The sequence below is a fragment of the Linderina pennispora genome (genome assembly GCF_002104995.1).
Source record: "Linderina pennispora strain ATCC 12442 chromosome Unknown DL89scaffold_2, whole genome shotgun sequence".
NCBI classification, from domain to species: domain Eukaryota; kingdom Fungi; phylum Kickxellomycota; class Kickxellomycetes; order Kickxellales; family Kickxellaceae; genus Linderina; species Linderina pennispora.
The window spans coordinates 272987-291713 of record NW_024468250.1 but is presented as its reverse complement, the minus strand read 5'-3'; the positions used below and the strand labels follow the sequence as shown (position 1 = coordinate 291713).

The 18727-nt window shown below is 52.6% G+C and overlaps 9 protein-coding genes across 9 annotated transcripts; 4 read left to right on the top strand and 5 right to left on the bottom strand.

The window, feature by feature from the left end:
- Positions 1-2903: 2903 nt before the first annotated feature.
- Positions 2904-4399, top strand: DL89DRAFT_290584 (SF3a splicing factor complex subunit PRP9; the record flags this gene model as incomplete). Its single annotated transcript, XM_040890095.1, has 2 exons — positions 2904-3358; positions 3406-4399. 2 exons carry the CDS (start codon positions 2904-2906, stop codon positions 4397-4399), a joined length of 1449 nt encoding a protein of 482 aa, XP_040746083.1.
- Positions 4400-4543: 144 nt separating this feature from the next.
- On the top strand, positions 4544-5093 carry DL89DRAFT_82313 (uncharacterized protein). Its single transcript, XM_040892114.1, has one exon. The coding sequence runs from the start codon at positions 4674-4676 to the stop codon at positions 5073-5075; it is 402 nt and encodes a 133-aa protein (XP_040746082.1). The 5' UTR covers positions 4544-4673; the 3' UTR covers positions 5076-5093.
- Positions 5094-5339: 246 nt separating this feature from the next.
- DL89DRAFT_264949 (uncharacterized protein) lies at positions 5340-7987 on the bottom strand. The gene is made up of 5 exons (XM_040886444.1): positions 6707-7987; positions 6328-6684; positions 6226-6281; positions 5729-6191; positions 5340-5679 (listed from the first exon to the last, which is right to left on the bottom strand). Exons 1-5 carry the CDS (start codon positions 7865-7867, stop codon positions 5461-5463), a joined length of 2256 nt encoding a protein of 751 aa, XP_040746081.1. The 5' UTR covers positions 7868-7987; the 3' UTR covers positions 5340-5460.
- Positions 7988-8306: 319 nt separating this feature from the next.
- DL89DRAFT_290581 (ribonuclease CAF1) lies at positions 8307-9744 on the top strand (the record flags this gene model as incomplete). Its single annotated transcript, XM_040890094.1, has 3 exons — positions 8307-8845; positions 8924-9544; positions 9603-9744. 3 exons carry the CDS (start codon positions 8307-8309, stop codon positions 9742-9744), a joined length of 1302 nt encoding a protein of 433 aa, XP_040746080.1.
- A 482-nt stretch (positions 9745-10226) lies between these two features.
- On the top strand, positions 10227-10892 carry DL89DRAFT_219014 (legume-like lectin; the record flags this gene model as incomplete). The annotated part of the gene is made up of 1 exon (XM_040884363.1): positions 10227-10892. A coding segment is annotated over one exon (666 nt), but the record flags the coding sequence as incomplete, so codon positions are not given.
- Positions 10893-11075: 183 nt separating this feature from the next.
- Positions 11076-12207, bottom strand: DL89DRAFT_264947 (NAD(P)-binding protein). Its single transcript, XM_040886443.1, has 2 exons — positions 11804-12207; positions 11076-11720 (listed from the first exon to the last, which is right to left on the bottom strand). The coding sequence occupies exons 1-2, from the start codon at positions 12175-12177 to the stop codon at positions 11123-11125; spliced, it is 972 nt and encodes a 323-aa protein (XP_040746078.1). The 5' UTR covers positions 12178-12207; the 3' UTR covers positions 11076-11122.
- Positions 12208-12760: 553 nt separating this feature from the next.
- On the bottom strand, positions 12761-14473 carry DL89DRAFT_264945 (uncharacterized protein). The gene has a single exon (XM_040886442.1). It carries the CDS (start codon positions 14435-14437, stop codon positions 12770-12772), a length of 1668 nt encoding a protein of 555 aa, XP_040746077.1. The 5' UTR covers positions 14438-14473; the 3' UTR covers positions 12761-12769.
- A 266-nt stretch (positions 14474-14739) lies between these two features.
- Positions 14740-16047, bottom strand: DL89DRAFT_264943 (uncharacterized protein). Its single transcript, XM_040886441.1, has 4 exons — positions 15765-16047; positions 15436-15711; positions 15279-15398; positions 14740-15143 (listed from the first exon to the last, which is right to left on the bottom strand). The coding sequence occupies exons 1-4, from the start codon at positions 15972-15974 to the stop codon at positions 14820-14822; spliced, it is 930 nt and encodes a 309-aa protein (XP_040746076.1). The 5' UTR covers positions 15975-16047; the 3' UTR covers positions 14740-14819.
- A 360-nt stretch (positions 16048-16407) lies between these two features.
- On the bottom strand, positions 16408-16966 carry DL89DRAFT_281457 (uncharacterized protein; the record flags this gene model as incomplete). The annotated part of the gene is made up of 1 exon (XM_040889646.1): positions 16408-16966. Exon 1 carries the CDS (start codon positions 16741-16743, stop codon positions 16408-16410), a length of 336 nt encoding a protein of 111 aa, XP_040746075.1. The 5' UTR covers positions 16744-16966.
- Between the last annotated feature and the right edge of the window lie 1761 nt (positions 16967-18727).

Here is an 18727-nt window from a genome sequence, read left to right as displayed (position 1 = left end):
TGTGGAATCGGTCTGAGCCCCTCAACTCGTCGGTTAGTTCGATATCCGTCCCTAGCTGCCTCAAGCAAGGGCAGGTGCTTGATGAGCTGCAGTGTCTCTCGAAGAGTGAATCGGATATCAGCCAATGTAAGGAGTGTGATATTCTGTCCAAAATGGCCTATCGACGTACCCAGCGATCCAAATGAGATGCTGGCACCGTAATACTCGATAATCTGTGCGTTGGTACTAAAGAGGAGGGCTTTCATAGCAGAAATCCGGGTCTCAGCATTGCCATAGCCAAAGTTCAGCACCTTGACACACCTCAGTGCTGGGAAACGCCCTAATGCGTGTGTGCCATATGAGTTAAAAATCTGTACAAACTCAGAGTAGAGGGATATGTGAAGATATTCCAGCGTGAGCTCGTTGCCTCGGAAGATAATGTCGGTGCTAGATGGATAGTTGCCGGTGCATACGAATTTCCTGAGAGATGGAAACGAGGCTACGCCAGGAGAGTTAGCACGGCTATCCACATCGAGGTCATATCGAGATGAAACCGAGAAATTGAGTGACCTCATACGAGGATAAACGATTGGTGTGCCCCTATCCGTGAAAATGATCTTGGTGAATATATGAGATTTCACATTCCCGACTTCTAGATCTTCTAGCGTGGTAGCGCTGCGACGGATGAGTTCAATTGCTGATGGGTTGACGGTTGTGCCACCAATGGACAGCCTGCGCATATTCGCTGCAATTTCGGGGAGGCGGATATGATAGCTGTGATAAGGCTCATAGGTAGCGATAGAAGTGGAGTTGGTAACAAGTCCCTGAACAAGAGTGCGGAGAAATGGGTTAGGGTCAACAAGGAGAAAGACGCCAAACTGAGAGAATATGCGGTTGGTTGCATTAGGGAACATCCGGTTCACCCCGTCACAGAATCCCTGGGCATGGGTTGACACATCCAATCGAGCGGGGTCCCAGCCTTTTGACCAATAACAAGTGAAGTTGAATTCAATAGTTGAAACGCGGGAGAGCACCAGCTTGCCAAAAGGTGCTTCTTTGAGAATTTTAGCTAAAGAGCCATACACAATTGCAGAGCTTTCAAAATGAAGCGCCACTCTTCTAATACGAGAGCTGTTGTGTGTTGCTAAGGCGCCAGGCAGTCCTCTAGGTGTCCAATGTCTGTCACTTTTAGACAGATAGCAGCATTCTGTTTGGCTGTAACTGCACCACCTGATATCTCGGTATATCCTATCCAAAGCTGCGTTCCTCCATGCAGAGCACACTCTGAGCAGTAGCGCTGTGGTGAAAAATATATAAGGCTTTTTGCCGGCGTAGAAGATTCCTAGTTGAGTAACTAGATTCAACCGTATATTCGACAATCTGTTCAAGGATGAGAGCAGGGAGAGACTGGGCAAGTGATGACATGGTAGAGAAATACGTGCTGGTGAGTAAAGCGAAAGAAATTCAGTGAAGAGGAGGCAAAAAGGGTATCTGGCCATCCTTTTTAAACCAAGTGGTAGGCATGTCAGCAATGTAGTCGAAGCCATGTCAAATGTCGATTGCAGCCAGAACTCGGGTTCTATTGGAAAATTGCAGACAATCCAGAATCACAAATAACACCAGCTCTGTCTACTAGCTGCGGCCAGCAATAAAAAACAACTGTTTTTGCATATCTCATGTTTTGAACGACCAATTCTCCGTATCAGTCTAGAAGGCAGGCACGTGTAAGTACGCACAGCCGCAATGGGTAATTTTTTCTATGGCACCTTCAGCACCTACCTTTTATAAGAGCACAGCCATCTGCGAGAGTGCGGCTTTCAAGATATATTTCTACTATGCAGGCACATTTAAAAGATCGCAAGAATAAGGCTGCGCTCTCCAGATAGAAACGTGTAGCTCGTCTTGAGACTTGACCGGGGATTCAGAGCTGAGCAATGCGGCCAAATGATGCTACGGGTTCAGAAACGGCTGTTAGTGATATCTATCTTGCTTTAAATGTGGACCAGTGTCAGAACATACCTTTAGTTGGATCTCCTTTTCAAATGCTTCGACCATTTCCTTCAAGCCGTTGTGGTTTCCGTCCGCAGTGTGGTCCAAGAGCGCGTACATGTTGTCTAGGCATGCCTCGACTAGAAGCATCAGCATCAGTTAGTAACTGAGGATCATAGAGTTGTAAACGGTTAATTTAGCAGCTACCTACACTTTTCAGCATATCCCTGGAGCTCGCCTAAGGCATACTTGATCTACATTAGTTGCAAACACTGTATGCGGGTTACCCCAGCGTTGATATCAGTTGGGGATGCCTTACCTCGCCGGTGAGACGCCTCCAAACATTCAAGGCTCTCGGTCTGGATCGCAGCCCACTGCTTCTTTCTACATTTACGCCAGTACTTAGTATAAACACCATGGCTCAAAGAAATTAAATTACGTGTACTTACAATTCGTCCATTGCTTGTTGGCTATGATGTGTGGAAGGTTTAGCGAGTGTATGCGTAGTTGTGTTTTTGCCGAATCACGACAGTCGTGAGAATTGGTACACAAGAAATCGGGATGATAGGTTGTGGCACATATCTGGATATCATATGCTGAAGAATAAAAAAAGCGTCAGGACCACCCGAGCAGCGAATCTGTGACAGCACTTGCAAAGACTGGAGCACCCTTTCTCGACAAGCTCAAGGATTGAGCGATGTTGTTAATGCAATGACATACCCTTAATCGATAGAGCCATATCCCAAAACTGGTGCAACAGCAAATTACGATTGATTCAATTTCGAAATTCGCGGCGCCATTTGCAACTTGTCAGCGCGCAACAGCTTTCTTTCCACAAGTCATTATTTTCCACACCATGGACAGCGTTATCGAGCAGGAGCGGCAAGCACATGAGGATATTGAGCGACTTGAGCAGGCCTGTTGTCGACCTTATGATGCAGGACCTGTCGAAGCACAAATACAAGCTTCTGCGCGAACACAAAATCAACGACCTGCTTGACCAAATACAGTCACGCAGCAAACTTATCCAGCGTATCGGCGCCGACGACTCTGGCCTGCGCAAGCGCGAGGCAGATGGAATCGCCGACAACAAGTTTAACGAGTTTTACGCGCGGCTTGCCGACGTGCGCGACTTCCACCGGCGCAACCCTGACACAGCCGTGGTGCCACCAGAAATTGAGTACATGGCATATAGACATAACCCGGAGGAGGTGGAGGAGCAGGAGTTGGCACGGCGGGAGCGGGTGCAGGCAGCTATGGACGCCGAAGGCGATAGCGCGCCGGTGCTCAGTGAGCAGGACCTGGAGGCTGTGGATCAGCAGACATTTGTGGGTCCGCAGGATATGGAGAAGCTGGATACTATGTTTTCGGGTGAGGAGAGGATGGGCCGGTATGTAGATCTGAACGAGCCAGTATGAGCTGTTTGTGAACCTGAAGGGCGTCGCACGGATCACAGTATCTGGAGTACCTGGACGAGTTTTCCAAATTCGAGGCGATCGACCGCAAGAACAAGGCGCACAAGGACTACGACCAGTACCTAGCTTGCCTGCAGTCATACTTTGAAGGGTATGTGGGCCGTGCAATGCCGCTGTTTGACCTGCCCAATGTGCAAAAAGAAGCGCAGGAGCAGTTTGAAGCGGATTGGCGCGACCAGAAGGTGGCTGGATGGATGACAAGCATTGACCAAGAATCGGTGCTGTTCTGCACGGCGTGCAAGAAGCAGTTTGAGAAGGACACGACCTTCAGGGCGCATATGAACAGTCGCAAGCACCAAAAGGTTGTGGCTCGACTCGAGAACGAGCAGGGCGGGGTCGACAGGGTGGCAGCTGAAAAGGCTCTGCAGCAGGAGATTGCGCAGAAGCAGGCGCGCGACCGCAAGACGGCCTTTACAGAGTATCTGATCCAGACATATGCGCGTATGTTTGCCGACCGGCTACGCGATACACGCGCCAACGTGTCGCGGCGACAGGCGCTGACCGACGAAGAGCGGCAGAACGAGATGGACGCGGAGGAGCCGGAGTTTGTGCACCACGACGACACAAAAGACGAGCAGGTGTACAATCCGCTGAATCTGCCCCTGGGGTGGGACGGCAAGCCGATTCCGTACTGGCTGTACAAGCTGCACGGTCTAGGCGTCAAGTTTGACTGCGAGGTGTGCGGCAACATCACGTACCGGGGACGCAAGGCCTATGAGCGGCATTTCCAAGAGACGCGCCATGCGACAAACATGCGGAGGCTAGGGATTCCCAATACTCGCCAGTTCCACGGCGTGGCAAAGATCGATGAGGCCTTGGCGCTGTGGGAGAGGGTGCAAAAGGAAAAGAAGGACGAGGTGGCAAATGTCGATACGTTTGAGGAGTTTGAGGATAGCGAGGGCAACGTGTTCAACAAGAAGACGTACATTGATCTGAAGCGCCAGGGCTTGATCTAAATCTCTTTTAGCTTCGAACATGTGGAGCCATGTCGGCTACATGCTACCTCCAAAATGCCCAATCTTGTGCACATGAAATCCAATATCACTGCTGATACATGTAGTGGGCTGGCAGCCTGACCTTTGGCAGATGCTATATCCATAGGAATCCCCACAATAACGAGTAAATGCAATCGCTGCTGGGGGAGGCCGACTCCATAGCCTCAGCGCCCAAGCAAGGGTCTCCTGGCCTTGATCCCCCTTTCCCTTCATCATCACGCACACGAAAATAGCTATGGTGGCCGAACTCTTGCAAGACGACATGGACTTTACGCCCAAATGCCATGCAGCGCTAAACGAAATATTCGCCCGCTACGACCTCGACAAGGATGGCGCTCTGAACTCTGACGAGCTCACGGCCTTTGCGCTATTCACCAACGGCGAGCCCTTCAGCGAGGCGGACCTGAAGGACATTCGCGAGAACCTCGAGTGCACGGAAAATGGCGATCTGCTGCGCGAAGGATTCGTTCAGCTCTATAACCTGCAGACGAACGCCGGCGACGAGGAGGAGACGTGGAAGGACTTGAGAAAGCACGGGTACGACGATAATCTCGATCTCTGTGAACAAATAGCTTTTTGGGAAAATGTACAGCAGGAGCGAACGGACAAGCAATCCATAGTCGACTCTTTCAAGTGAAAGGGATAGTGCCGATTATATCTGCTGAGGTTGCTCTAGCAACACAGTTCATGTCCCATGCCCGATTCAGGTGCAATCCGGCACAGCAGTAGAGAACTGCAACTTGCACAAAGTTCTAATAAAGAACCAGGAAAAACCGAACCCCAAAAATCGGGTGCTTTGTACATGTCGCGACTGCGGGGGACCAGGTCCGTTGCTATGGGACGATCCCCCCGAGCCATTACCGCACAGGGATCTCTGCATCCAAATGGAGCTGTTGAAATGGAGCTGTTGAAATGGAGCTGTTGAAATGGAAGCTAAACAAAAATGGACAACATTTAAAGACTAAGAAGGAAGCAGATATGGAGAAGATATTAAAGGAAAAGGAAAGAAGCCCCACTGCCCCTTAGATACACACATCGGCGCTGACGGCCCTGACCGCATTCGCCAGGTCCTGGGCCTTGTTGCGCAGCTCGTCAAAGTAAATCTGCGAGTCCTGGGCCACATGGCGCTTGCGCAGATGGTCTGCCCGGCGCCTCTCCTCGGCCTCCACCATGCGCTCAAAGTTGTGCTGCAGCTGCCACACAAACGGCCGGATCGCCCGCGACGCCTCGGTGTACAGGCGCTCGGCGTGATGGTCGACGAAAGCCCTCGTCCTTGAGCATCAGGGCGACGCGTGCAGAGAGCTTGCGCCGGACTGTCGCGTCCATGTCGGACACCATGTAAAAGACAGAGCTGACGCCCACCAGCATGGCCGCGGACACCATGAGGCGACGCGCAGTCGTCGGGCCAATGGACGATGACAACCGCATTAGCGTCAGCAGGTTACTGGCCATCGACCGGCTGGCGAAGAGAGCCATTGACGCCGAAGCCGACAGCGAGGTCAGAGTGCCCCAGTTGTGGCTCAGGTCCAGGTCGACAAAGTCGCCCAGCTCCAGCTGCACCGTGTCCAGGGCATTGGAGATGCTGCCGATTGAAGCCAGCTGGCTGGCGGTGATGCTTGAGGCCATGCCGTCGTCCCACAGCCCGTCGCTGCCACCAGACGGCAAAGCCAGCGCGCCGCTGCTGCTGTCGGACGGCGCCAGGGGCTCCAGAGCACGGCGGTGCTGCTCGATCTGGGCCAGGTCGTTGACGAGCCTGCTGGATGGTGAAGCTGGTGAAGCGGTCGCACTCCTTGACCTCATGCTCGAGATGGTGCACGATGGCCAGCAGCACATCCTCGGCATACTTCCACAGCGAGAGCAGGCCGGGCCAGCTGACCTTCTCAGGCGACATCCTCCAGATGCGTGGCGGTGTTAGTGAGATGCGTGGTGGTGTGCTCACGCACCTCCTTGCAGCTGTCGTCCAGGATTGACTCGGACATGCGCGAGTTCTCGGTGCGCTCAGTCAGAAGAGTCTCGTACTTGGGCATGCTCTCGCGCAGAATGGCGTTGATCTCCTGGATGCGCTTGGTGGCAGAGGCCACGTTCTCGGCTGCCAGATACTGCACGTCGTAGAGGACGTTCATGGCATAGCGCTGGGCAGGGGCCAGCTTTGACTTGAAGCGCTGCTCAAGTGTGAACGAGCGCAGGCTCTCTTCCATGCGCGCAAACGGCTCGGGCAGCTGGGCACTGCCGCTAGCCTCGGCAGGCTAGCAGATCGCGAGCGCTGACAAAATGCACCAGGTCCTGGCGCTCCTCGTATGTCAGCGGCGACAGATCCTTGATCTGGTCCAGGATCATGCGCTCGCAGCGGTCCTTGCGGCGGATGGCATCAAAGCGGTTGACAACAATAAAGATGTGGGCCTTCTCGTTGCCCGCGTTCAGCAGAAAGTCTTGGCCCGACAGCGTAAAGTGGTTCTCCGCATTGACCACAAACACAACCACATCGATCTCCTCTTGGCGCGCAAACAACTGCGTTGTCTTGAGCGAATCGCGGTTGAGTCCCGGGGAGTCAATCAGCGACACGTCCACAACGCCGTTGTGCAACAAACTCTCCTTGTCACTGCGCTTGTCCTGCGAATAGATTTTCAGCTGCTGGTATTGCTCCTCGTTATCCATAACGATATCCTCGAGATCGCCCATGCTTACGGTAACGTACGTCGATGGGTCCGCGTGGTCGTACTTGGCAATATCAGGCACTGCATGGATCTCCTCGCAGCCCCCATTCTGTGACGCATCAACGACCTCGCAGAACAACATCGTGCACGGCTGCTGGTCGAACGGCAGGATCTCGCGACGCAGAAGCGCATTGACCAGTGTGCTCTTTCCTGCATTTAGGTCACCCGTGACCAGAATCTTCGACGACTTGTCGGTGACACGGGCAATCAGCTTATCGATATGCACCTCGCACTGCGACAGGCGCTCGTCGAATAACCGCGAAATGCTCGATTCCTCCAGCGAGCCCATCACATCCGAGTCGGCGTGGTACGAAAGACGCAGGTCCAGCCGCAAAACACTGAGGTCGTTAGGGTCCAGAAGGCGCTCTGGCTGCAAATCATCGTCGCTGCTGGTCATCCGGCTGCTGAACGCGCTCGAGTCCTCAGTGGTCATGGCGCGGCGCATCGGTGAAGGCGCCAAGCCAGAGTCGGTCGACATTGAGTGGCTGATGGAGTTGGAGCGACGCAGACCGGAGGGCATGCCCATGCCGCTCTGAGCCTCGGCTGCCCGTGCTATCTTGGCCAGGGGGTAGTGCACTGGCCACTTTGTCCTGTTGTAGTCACGAATGCTGTCGAGCAGATTCTTAGTGCCCAGTAAATGCGAGTGCAGGCGCCGGCACTTGTCAGCAAACACACGCTGCTGGTAGTCCTGCTCCTGGGCGCTCATAGAAGCCATGCTGTGAATTTCTGATAATATAGGCTGTGCGGAAGCAAGGTAGTTAAATTGGAGACCGCTTTTTTGGTTTGGAAGAAAAATAATTACAAAGACAATTTCAGAGAACTGCCAACAGCGGAGGGAAAGAAGAGAAAAATTGTTTTGGGGGAACGGAAAAACATTCCGCCTCAGTCGATATCTGGGCGATAATGCGAGCTGCCTTCGGCGAGCTGCTTTCGGCGAACCGCCTGCTGCGAGCCGACAGTCAACGGTCTTTGGCACGTTCGTCACCAGAGCCTGTTGGTGTCTGGCAAGCATTTTCGACACCACCGAACTAGTAGAAAAGCGCCATATCACTCTATCTCTTGTCCCTCCCCCAAATGCAACTGTAATTGGAGCGCGCATTACCCACTCAACTTTAGCCAGGCAATACCCGCAGCCGCAGCAGCAGCAACTAGCAATGGACGTCACCCGCGAAAACTTCAGAGGAGCACTGCGCGAGCTTTCCGCAGCGGTCACGACCTGCGACTTTGTCGCGATTGACATGGAGATGACAGGCCTGTACCCAGACAGCCAAAGCAAGCCGTTCCGTATGGACACCAAGGATGAGCGCTACCAGAAGCTAAAGAAGAGCGTCGAGATGTTCGGCGTGGTCCAGGTAGGAATCTGCCTGTTTACGTGGATCGACTGCGCATCAGAGGACAGCGATGGCGGCAGCCAGGGGAGCGGTGGGTACTACGAAGCACGGCCGTTCAACTTCAATGTGTTCCCGTGCACCAACGTCAGCGGGATTCCAGTGAGTACACACTTCAGCTGCCAGAACACGGCGTTCGAGTTTCTGGCCAAAAACTCGTTTGATTTCAACAAGTGGGTGCATCAAGGCATCATGTACCTGCGCGGCGACGATATTGCGCGCGTGCGCAAGGAGAAGCTGGACCAGATCAACAACAAGCAGACCATGACGATCATCGATGAGCAGGGCCAGCAGTTTATGGCCGAGTTCGAGCAGACGCTGAAAGGAGTTTGTAAACTCGAATAAGAAGACACTTGAGGTTCGATACGAGCAACTCGTACCAGAAGCGGCTGGATATACGGGGCAGTGGGGCAACACGATAACCTGAGCACGCGCAGCAACCACCGTTCAATTGAGATCAGCAAGGTGACGAAGAAGGACATGGCGCGTATGCAGGGCCGCCAGATCGAGGCGCTGAACCGCCGCATCAGCAGCGCCCGGGGATTCTGCGAGATCATCGACAAGCTGTCGGCGGCGCGCAAGCCGGTTATTGGCCACAACATGCCGCTGGATATCCTGCACATGTTCTCAAAGTTCCACAAGCAGCTGCCTGACACGCGCGCCGAGTTTGAGAAAGAGCTGGGCAAGTTCATGCCAGTGCTCATTGACACAAAGTACATAATCGAGTCGACGCCAGCCATCAAAGCCAAGTATGAGACATCGAATCTTGACGAGATTGCGCCAAAGCTGGAAAGAGAGTCCAGGTCGCAGGGCCTGATTCGTAACCACCCGCGGTTCACGCGTGACATGTCGGGCAGCCTGCATGAGGCTGGATGTGATGCGTATTTGACCGGGTCGACTTTCATCCGCCTGCTCAAGCCTGAGGGCAGCCTGAACTTGCCTACAGGAAGGGACAGCGTGACGCACACCAGCGAACTGGTCATGTACCACTACATCAACAAGCTGTACATGGTCAGCCCGGGCGATATTTGCTGGACGATCGCCGGCGAGCCGAAGGCAAAGGGTGACTCCGCCGCCGACCTCTGCCGCTGTGCACAGTAGCAAAAAGCGCCCTATTGCTAATGACTCGTCATCAGGCAATGTGGACAACGACGGCGATAGCGACGCCGGCGATCGCAGCAGCCCCGAACTGGCGGTGCGCTGAAAATGCCCAAGAATGCGCGGTCTGGGCTTGGAGCCGCAGCTGAGGCTAGCTGGATCTGTGGTGCCGGAGGGAGCAGGTCCTGCCAAGCTGTCACCTTTACCCATTCAAGCGGCAGGCTCCCTCAGCGCAAATCGCTCTCCAATGCCCCCGTGCTCTGGGAAAGGCGGGCAGAGAATCCCAAAGGGCTGATTTCGAATCAGCAGCTGGAAGAGTTGGCGCTGGGCTACGGCTATTGGCTGCACGAGCTTTTAATTCCAGCCAGCGCACGCATCGGCGCCTCTAAACCCCTCTGCTGTTGCTGCTGTTGTGGCCATTCCAATCGTCTTTCGGCTTTCTCTCCCGCTGCATAATTTTACTTTTTTGTTTCGAATTTTATTCAGATGTTTGGCTCCCTGACGAAAATCGCGCTTGGCGCCCTGTCAATTCTGTCGGTAGCACCTTCGGCGTTTGCCGATGACTACATTGAGACTGATGTGCTGTACCTGCGGTCGTTCACGCTCGAGGCGCCGTACATTGACGAGGGGTTCCAAATCCGCAACTACGACTTTGGCGGCGACGCGATAGTCAACAGCATGGGCAACATCCGGCTGACGCCTGACCTTTCCTCGCGGCAGGGCTGGCTGTGGAGCACGACGACGCTTCCCAACGACTACTGGAAGGTGGAGTTTGATTTCAAGATTGGCGGCAAGGGCGGCTACCTGTATGGCGACGGCATGGGGTTCTTTGTGACGAAGGACCGGGCGACAGCAGGCCCGGTGTTTGGCAACAAGGACTACTTCAACGGGCTTGGCGTGTTCTTCGACACGTACCCGAACGGCAAGCACGATTTCTCGGTACCGTTCATCATGGGGATGATTGGAGACGGCAAGACGGCGTACGATAACGCACATGACGGCGACGCGAACCGCAAGGGCATGTGCGAGGCGTACTTCCGCAACCTCAAGGATTCATCCAAGGCTCAGGTGACGTACCTGAAGGGCCAGTTCCTGAACGTGCAGATCCAGCTGCAGCCGCACGACAAGTGGATCAACTGCTTCACGATCTCGGGTGTGACGCTGCCGGAGGACTCGTATCTGGGATTCTCGGCGCTGACCGGCGATATCAGCGACAACCACGATCTGATCTCGGTGCGCGCCGAGACCCTGCGTCCAGAGGCCCTCAAGAACTACAACCATATTCCGAATGTGCAGCTGCCCGAGATGCAGAAGGTCAAGGGCTCGTCGTTTGTGGGCACCTTCTTCAAGCTGGTGCTTGTCGGTGGTGTCCTGGGCGGTGCATTCTTTGCGTACAAGAAGTACTCGGCCGAGAGCGCCAAGCGGTTCTAAAGGAGGGGGTTTTCTTTCCATCTTTTTCATCATTTAAAACAAAACGTCAATATCTAGTTTTCCAGTACCGCGCGGTAGCGGATCCGTCCGCTGTCAACGCGCTCCAAAGCCTGGTTGATCTCGGACATCGGGAACCGCTCGATAACCGGCCGGATGTTGTGCCGGGCCGCAAACTCCAGCGTCTCCTTGACGATATTGACGCCGCCAATCAGTGAGCCAGTGATTGCGACTTGGCTATGGATGAACTCTGATGGCGTGAAGCTCATCTTGCCTGGCGGAACCGCCAGATACACGATCTGGCCCTCATAGTCCATCCACGTCACGTAGTCATTGTGCGGGCTGTTGCTGCCATTAGCTGTGACAAACAGATAGTTGAGTGTGCCACGCACAGCGTCAAGCTCCTCCTTGTTTGTGGTGTCGACGAAAATCGAAGCACCCAGTTCAGTCGCCTGCTGCTTCTTGGACGGCGATTGCGAAAACGCAACGACCTCAGCACCCAGCGCATTGGCATACTGGATGGCCAGATGGCCGAGCCCCCCAATGCCGATAATGCCGACACGGTCACCCTTCTTAACACCCTTGCGCAGCATCGGAGCAAACACCGTCGCACCTGCACACATCAGCGGCGGTGCATACACAGGATCAATCGTCCTGGGGAATCTTGAATGTGTGGTGCTCGTGAACACGCACAGCCTCAGGCGTAGCCACCATGCGCCTGCTGGCCGTCAGCATACGTGTCATCGTACGTAAACACCGCCTCTGGACAGTGCGGGTCCAAGTCGCGGCTGCAAACCTTGCACGTGTCTTTCAGACACGCGTATACCTGCGCCCCAACTCCGACAATGTCGCCTTCCTTCAGGCTGCTTACGCTGGCACCGGTGGTAATCACTGTGCCGACGATTTCGTGCCCGACAATGGTCGGGTACTTGACGTTGTCCCATTCGCCCTTGATCGTGTGCAGGTCAGAACCGCAGATGCCGCTGTGCGTGATCTTGATCTCGACGTCGTGGGGGCCCAGCGCCCGCGGCTTGTATGACCACGGCTCTACCTGGATTCCGGGCTTGGTGGCTGCCCATCCGTGGATCTCGTTAATCTTGCCGTCGACCATGATGATTGTTACTGATGAAGCGAATATCGACTGTTATTGAATGCTGGATGGAATTCTGAGCAGATGCCATCCTATTTATACCAAATCTTTGTCTGTACCTTATTTCATAGAAGCAGTAGGGCTTACTATGAACGTTACTGGGCTCTGCCCGTCGTTCTTACTGGCCTGCGATGGTGAATGTATTTGTCATCCGCACAAGCGAGATCTGATTTGACCGTCGATCGCAGCGCATAGAAAAGTATAAATTATTTGGCTGAGATTGACAGCTACCGCAGCAATTGCACAAATGGGGCGTATGTTCCGCTAGAACCTGACGCGCGTCGCACTGTAAAATTGCCAGGACAGTGAGCAGATGCAGATAGGAAGCACCAGTCATTTTGAAAGTTAATGGACGGATTGGATGCTGTGTCTGGATTGGTGAACATTGGCGTATGGACTGCCCCTCAAGATGCGCAATATTTTCATTTTCTCATTTTTGTTTTCCTCAAACATAATTCTTCAACACCAAATACATAACCATTTTTACCAGCAGTTGACCTAAAAGCTCTGGCACATTCTTTAGCGTCACCGTTTTGAGCCACACGCAGAAGCACTAATGCTCGCACAGGTTGAACTCTTGCTCAAAATGCGACGAAGATACATCCTCGTTGTTTGATGTGCGCTCCTCCATCAGCTTCAGACGTCCTTCCTTGGCCATCTCAAGCGACATGGGCCACTCGACATGCTCGACCAAACAATCTTTGATAGTAAGAGGCAGGTCACCAAACAGCGGGAGTTCAAACACCTTCTCAGCCCACCAGTCCTGCTGCTGCGGGGGAACGACCTTAGTCGATGGAATTCTCATGGACGGATCGATGAGGAAGAAGGCAAGGATCTTGCGGTGGCCGGGCTTTGACGGATCCTTGAGCTTGAAACCAGAGACCTGGTGCTGGTAGGTGTTTGGGAAACAGATGCAGCGGCCATTAAGTGCTTCAACACCACCAAGCTCTTGGGAAAGTGTGGCCGTACGATCTTCATCCAGTTCAATACCATACGCAAGCCTCATGCCACGCGCGTCATCTTGCTCGTAGCCAACCTCTTCGCTGGCCGACTGGCGGAAATTGAGTCTGCTCTCTGTGATATTATCGACGTCGTAGTAGTAAATTCCTGTGGCAATGATGTGCTCGTTGGCCATGGCCTCGACATGCCAGCTGCCCCCCTCGTACTCTGGCTTGTCTGGAGTCAGTATGATGTTCGACATCTTGACAATCACCTGAAGGCAACGGCCGCGGAAGCTGAAGGCGGGAATAGGACGGTCTGGCATTTTGAACTCCTCTGGAGGAGGCGTAATGAACTCTCTGGCTTCAAGCCACCTTTCGTACTTTTCATCCACATCATCATCTGCGTCACCCTCAGCATTATACGGATCACCCACATTGGAGAACCACGCATACGGGTCAGGTACAACGCGGCAGCCACGCATAAACCCAAGATCCGTGACCACGTTCTCAAACATGGGCACGAAGCGCGCAAAAACGTTAGCAATGGTTGGGTATAGTTTTGCATGCCTCACAGGATGGAGGTTGTTGATGTACGACTCGATTTCGACTGAGCCATCGTCGCGAACATGGAACTCACTGGGGAGCCAGCAGTACTGCCTCGACAAATAATCGCCGTCAACTGGAACGTTGCCCATGTCTGAGTCTGCTGTTTCCTTGCGCCATTCATGAACACCGCATGGCCGACACTTGATAGTCGGTGGTTCCAGGGCAGCAGCTGGCGAGGCAATGGGCTGGCACAGGAAAGACCCGTCGTAGAAAAGCGGGTACAGCGACGGGTGGATGAGGTTCAGCACCTGCTTGTTCGTGTTCGGGTGCCAGTCCTTCAGTTTCTCGGGAACACCTTCCAGGATAAACGCATAGTCGTGCAGCTCTTGTGCTAGGGCGTCACCAATAAGGGAGTCCGAAGTCCAGACCATGTCGACACCGCTGACCTCGATACCGGTCTCTGGATCGCGCAACTTGGCGTAGTAGTCGAGTTCTTCCAGAACATACTTGATTTCCAGATCGGTCAGACCCTGGTTCTTGGCCTCAGCAGCCCACTTCTGGCGAATCTTGTCGTCCTGCATCTTGATGGTCCAGTTCGGCTTGGCCCTGATAGCATCGCTCATTGCGACCATACGCCTTTCCATTATCGTGCGCATGACGTCGAACTGTCTGGCGTACACAGCGCCATCGCCAAGCTTTTCATGGAGACGTTCGAACAGGATATTGATGTCCATTGAAGGGGCGAAGGGAATATAAAGACAGGATGCAGCTGGAAGAGAAAAAAGAGTAAAAATTGTCCAGGTTGTGTTGTTTTTGATTCTGCAAAAGGTCTGAGGAGCGTTTTATAGGCACCTTCATACCTGTTTTTCTCCGCAGTCAAACTGCGTGGTTCATGCAGCTTGAGCCGAGCTACACATCCAAACCGCCCATTCAGAATTCCAGGAGTCGCACATTGTGTTTGTGTACACTAAAATGTATTCAACAGGCAAGGTTTCCCTCCCGCAAGCCGACACTGTTGCTCTGCACATCGCTGATCTCGATTGACCTTGTCTCTGTGCTATGTGTCTGAAGTGTGCTCTCCGAATCACCATACTGCTGCACAGCAACGTCCTTGTACTACGGAATCTCCGAGTGGAAATAAGTCTCCCCGCGGAACCAACCATGCGAGTCGGCGATGCCACGCAGGACAAAGAGCTGGCGGAACCAGACACCGGCAGTCATGAGCAGTATCATCGCCACAATCTCTGCAATAAGAATTCCGGTGTGCTTACCGTTGTGCGGATAAGCACCAGTGACTACGTACTGAAAGATTCGGTAGCCGTTGTAGGACGGCATCGCGTAGAAGATCTTGTAAAAGCTAGGTGCAAGTTCAGGGGCTGTCGCACATGCGACAACAGTGCAGATAACAGTAGGGACGGATGGACAAGCGATAAAGAGAGGCTGGAATGTTCAGGAACCAGTTGAACAGCCACAGTGCATTTGCCGAGTTGACTGCTGCCGCAATGAACCATATCTTGAAGAACGAGGCTGCAGTGTACGTTTAGGGCATTTTCACTGTAGTCCGGACCACGGTACGCCAAGGAATGCCAGCGACAAATAGAACGACAGGATGAGTGACATGCTGACGATGAGAGCTGGCCACATAATGGCCAGATCTCTGAATCTGACATTGGTGAAGAATGGGAATGTTGTGAGCTTCCACATAATCATGACTGCCAATGAGCAAAGCAACATGCAAGAAGCAGCCGAACATGAAGGCGAACGGCGCGTTGCTGTAGTTGTCTGGCGATACCTCGACTGTTGTGTATCCAATGGGCTGCAGTAGCGCTGCTGCGTTTGTTTGTGCCGTATCTGATCCACCGAGCCCCATCTGCTGCGACTGGAATCCCTTCACAAGTTGGAGCGAGTACTGGCTTGAAACTACAGATACTGCCTCGGTCAGCCCTGCTTTGATGAACAACATCTCGCTAATCGGGTGTCGACCACTCGACTCGATAACAGTCAGCGCCTGTGAGGGGTCGTAGGATGAGCCAATTATATAGGCTTGCCGTTCTTCCGCACCCATGTCTCGACGCTTTCAGGAGAGTCAAAACCGCCCATGCGAACCCATGTCGAGAGAGAATCTGTTTCAGGGATATCCATGACCATTTGTGCTATATTAGCACCAACCGGACTGCCATCGAGATCGACTATCTGCACCGACACATTGTGCGCCAATGTACTGCGTTTGTATATACAGCCGTAGAATAGACACAGTGGTACCCAGATCATGACTGAAAAGACTAACAGGAGCTTGAGATAGCTGATCGTAGGCGTGCGGATATGAGGGCGAAAACTGCTGCTGAAGATGCTCACGCGACCACTGTCGCTGTCAGACTGGTATCTCCAGGAATATAGTCTACGCATTGCAGGATTATGGAAATGTTTGCAGGCAAAAGGAATTCAAAGGTAGAGAATGTTGGAAGGTGCGAGTCAGCTTGGAAACGAAGCAAGGAAGCAGGGAGAAGAGATTTATAGCTGCCCAGTCTGACATTAACAAGGCTTTACCTGTTGCCAACAGGAATTCGGTATTTCGGCAAAAGATGACTACGGAACAGTGACTATATGCGGCCAGTACCCAACTTCGGGGTCCTACTAGCGAACGACGATTATATTTCATGCCAGACATAGTATTTGTTTGAAGACATCAATATTCGACTGTTAACTAATAAACTACTTCGGCAAGGTTCATCCAGAACTTGTTCTTCAAGATGGTGTTCATAACCGATGGTGAAACGCAAACATTAACGAGGATATCTGTGCTTGGCGGTGGCGAGGGCATGATCATGAACGTTCTCATATTGAATTCTGGATGCACTGTCGTAAACTTGGATACGCCGTAACCGAAATCAGCCTGATAAAATCCAATACCCAACAGGTAGCTCACCGTTGATACAACCTTGTAGTTCAAGCACACAGCAAGGTAATTGGAGATGTATACGTCGTCCGAGCGAACCATGTCAATGATCTGCCCGATATATTCCGGAGTGAAACCGGACATCAGAGAACGGAACCTGGCTGGCAGCTGTTGCAACTGCCTTAGAGGTAATGGGCAAATGCGCCTGGCTCATCGGGCTCACAACAAACTCGCTGATCCAGCGGATTCCCAGTGTAGTTCAACTCTGTCATCCCAAGACGACCACGTAAGGTCGCAGGGGAAGATCAAGCAGTGCTCGCCCGCGATACCCTTTGCCGAGCCAGTCAGTTTAGACAGCCACCCCCGGCCCTTCATTGCCACTTCTGCCTCGGCCTGTTTATGGACACCGCCAATAGCAGCAGTAAGGATGTCGTTCATGGATAGACGAGACCCTGGTTGCAGATGCTCGAGTGCCTGGCTTACGGAGCTCGTCGAGCTTTGGCGCGTGTGATCCGGAACACATGCCCGCGTGTCGGTTCCTTGCCAACTGTGTTACTCAGCAGCTTGGCACGTGCATTAGGCGAGAGCCACATTATGAAATCGGCCATCCGAGACCTTCACTGAATATACGGCACGGGCTGTCTCGCCGAGTGGAGCACGCTCGTCAGGTAGGTACTTTAAGAGCATGTCATGGCCAAAGTAGAAGTTGGTTTCCTTGGCAGGCACACCGTCTATCAGCGCACGCATCTCTTCCGCCCAGCGATTAAAGAACATTACACAGCTGATGCCATCAGACACCCCATGGTTTAGGTTGTATGGAAAATATCACCCCGCTGTTGTCCTTCAGACGCATGATGTGGACGTTGGACAAGTTTGATAATCCCCGTAGCCTTGTCCGGATACGCGAGTTCGCTAACAGGAACCAGATCCTTAGGCCATGTCGTACGGTTGAATCCAGTAGGACTGAACATCCTTTGAAATGCACATCGGAGTGCGACTCGCGGTAGACGGGCATGTTCAAGCTGCCCTTGTCCACAACTATCTCGAAGCCACCATCGGTCGTCGGCTCAAGATAGCCAGCCAGCCATGGAAAGAGAGCGAGGGTCTTGTAGAACGCTTGCTCGAGCTTGTCGCTAGGCTATGAAACTTTCAGAGCCAGTAGAATTGGCATAGAAGTATATCGTCCGGATGTTCATGAGAGAACATTGCATTTCAAACTTTCTCCCGGAATACTTCTTTGAGGTGACGTTATTGACAAAATACTCCATTGGTAAAATGCAAATTGCTTTGATGCTAGTGAATTAGTGTGCGAAGGAGTTCGAATTTTTGGGCTTCCAATGTCATTTTATACCTGGAACTATTAGATATCTTTTTGGGCTTAAGCATGCTCGCTGGAACGAATCGACACTTTACCATGCTCAAAGTCCAAAACACAGCAGCCCATATTTCATTGTGGAATCCAGTGGCTGTATCAAGCCATGATTCTAGGTGGGAACCATTTATATGGGGGTCTCAGTCCACATCATCTTTTGCACACACAAAAAACAGCAGGTAGGCCAGGCAAGTTAGCTTGTTGGCAAAACTCTGCAATATATCATTAGATGGCTAAATATACTATCACTGGCGGATATATTGTTGTATATTTTGTGGCTACGATGCCGCCACATATTTGCCAGGGAGGCACTTGCATGCGTTTTTGGTGGTTAATTTTCCCCAAAGGTGGTTTCCAGTGCTGAGGTCCTGATGGGAGCTCATATCGCCATGTGGCGCCACATTGGTAAACGCAAGGCTTGGGTCAAGCGCTGGTGATTGTAAGCGCAGCCTGTGACAGAAATTTAAAAAAAAAAACATATTTTAAGCAGTCTGTGTCGGTAGGTTTCATCCAACATCACATGCTATTCTACGCTATTAAACCCATATACAGATCTGCATATGCTCATCGATCATCATTTCAGAAGTCGCTTGCATGAGTCCACATTTTTGGTTTCTGTGGGTCCTAAAATGCAATAGCTTGCTTTGATCCACAACTGCCAGTAATAACCGTAAATAGCCGGCAATGGAAGTATTGCCGTGGCGTTCTCAACCCCCCATTACAGACGCCTCCGACTGTGACAAGCCTCGAGCTTCG

Bases quoted from the DNA above. Each gene is read 5' to 3' on its own strand.
- DL89DRAFT_82313 (XM_040892114.1), top strand. From the start codon at position 4,674: ATGGTGGCCGAACTCTTGCAAGACGACATGGACTTTACGCCCAAATGC.
- DL89DRAFT_264949 (XM_040886444.1), bottom strand. From the start codon at position 7,867: ATGGCTTCTATGAGCGCCCAGGAGCAGGACTACCAGCAGCGTGTGTTT. The intron at 6,192-6,225 runs GTGCGACCGCTT...ACCATCCAGCAG, and splicing joins CTCGAGCATGAGGTCAAGGA to GCTCGTCAACGACCTGGCCC. The intron at 5,680-5,728 runs GTCGCCCTGATG...CATCACGCCGAG, and splicing joins GGCGCAAGCTCTCTGCACGC to CGCCTGTACACCGAGGCGTC.
- DL89DRAFT_264947 (XM_040886443.1), bottom strand. From the start codon at position 12,177: ATGGTCGACGGCAAGATTAACGAGATCCACGGATGGGCAGCCACCAAG. The intron at 11,721-11,803 runs GTATGCTGACGG...AAGATTCCCCAG, and splicing joins GTGTTTACGTACGATGACAC to GACGATTGATCCTGTGTATG.
- DL89DRAFT_264945 (XM_040886442.1), bottom strand. From the start codon at position 14,437: ATGGACATCAATATCCTGTTCGAACGTCTCCATGAAAAGCTTGGCGAT.
- DL89DRAFT_264943 (XM_040886441.1), bottom strand. From the start codon at position 15,974: ATGATCTGGGTACCACTGTGTCTATTCTACGGCTGTATATACAAACGC. The intron at 15,712-15,764 runs GTGCGGAAGAAC...GACCCCTCACAG, and splicing joins CTGAAAGCGTCGAGACATGG to GCGCTGACTGTTATCGAGTC. The intron at 15,144-15,278 runs GTACCGTGGTCC...TGAACATTCCAG, and splicing joins TGTCGCTGGCATTCCTTGGC to CCTCTCTTTATCGCTTGTCC.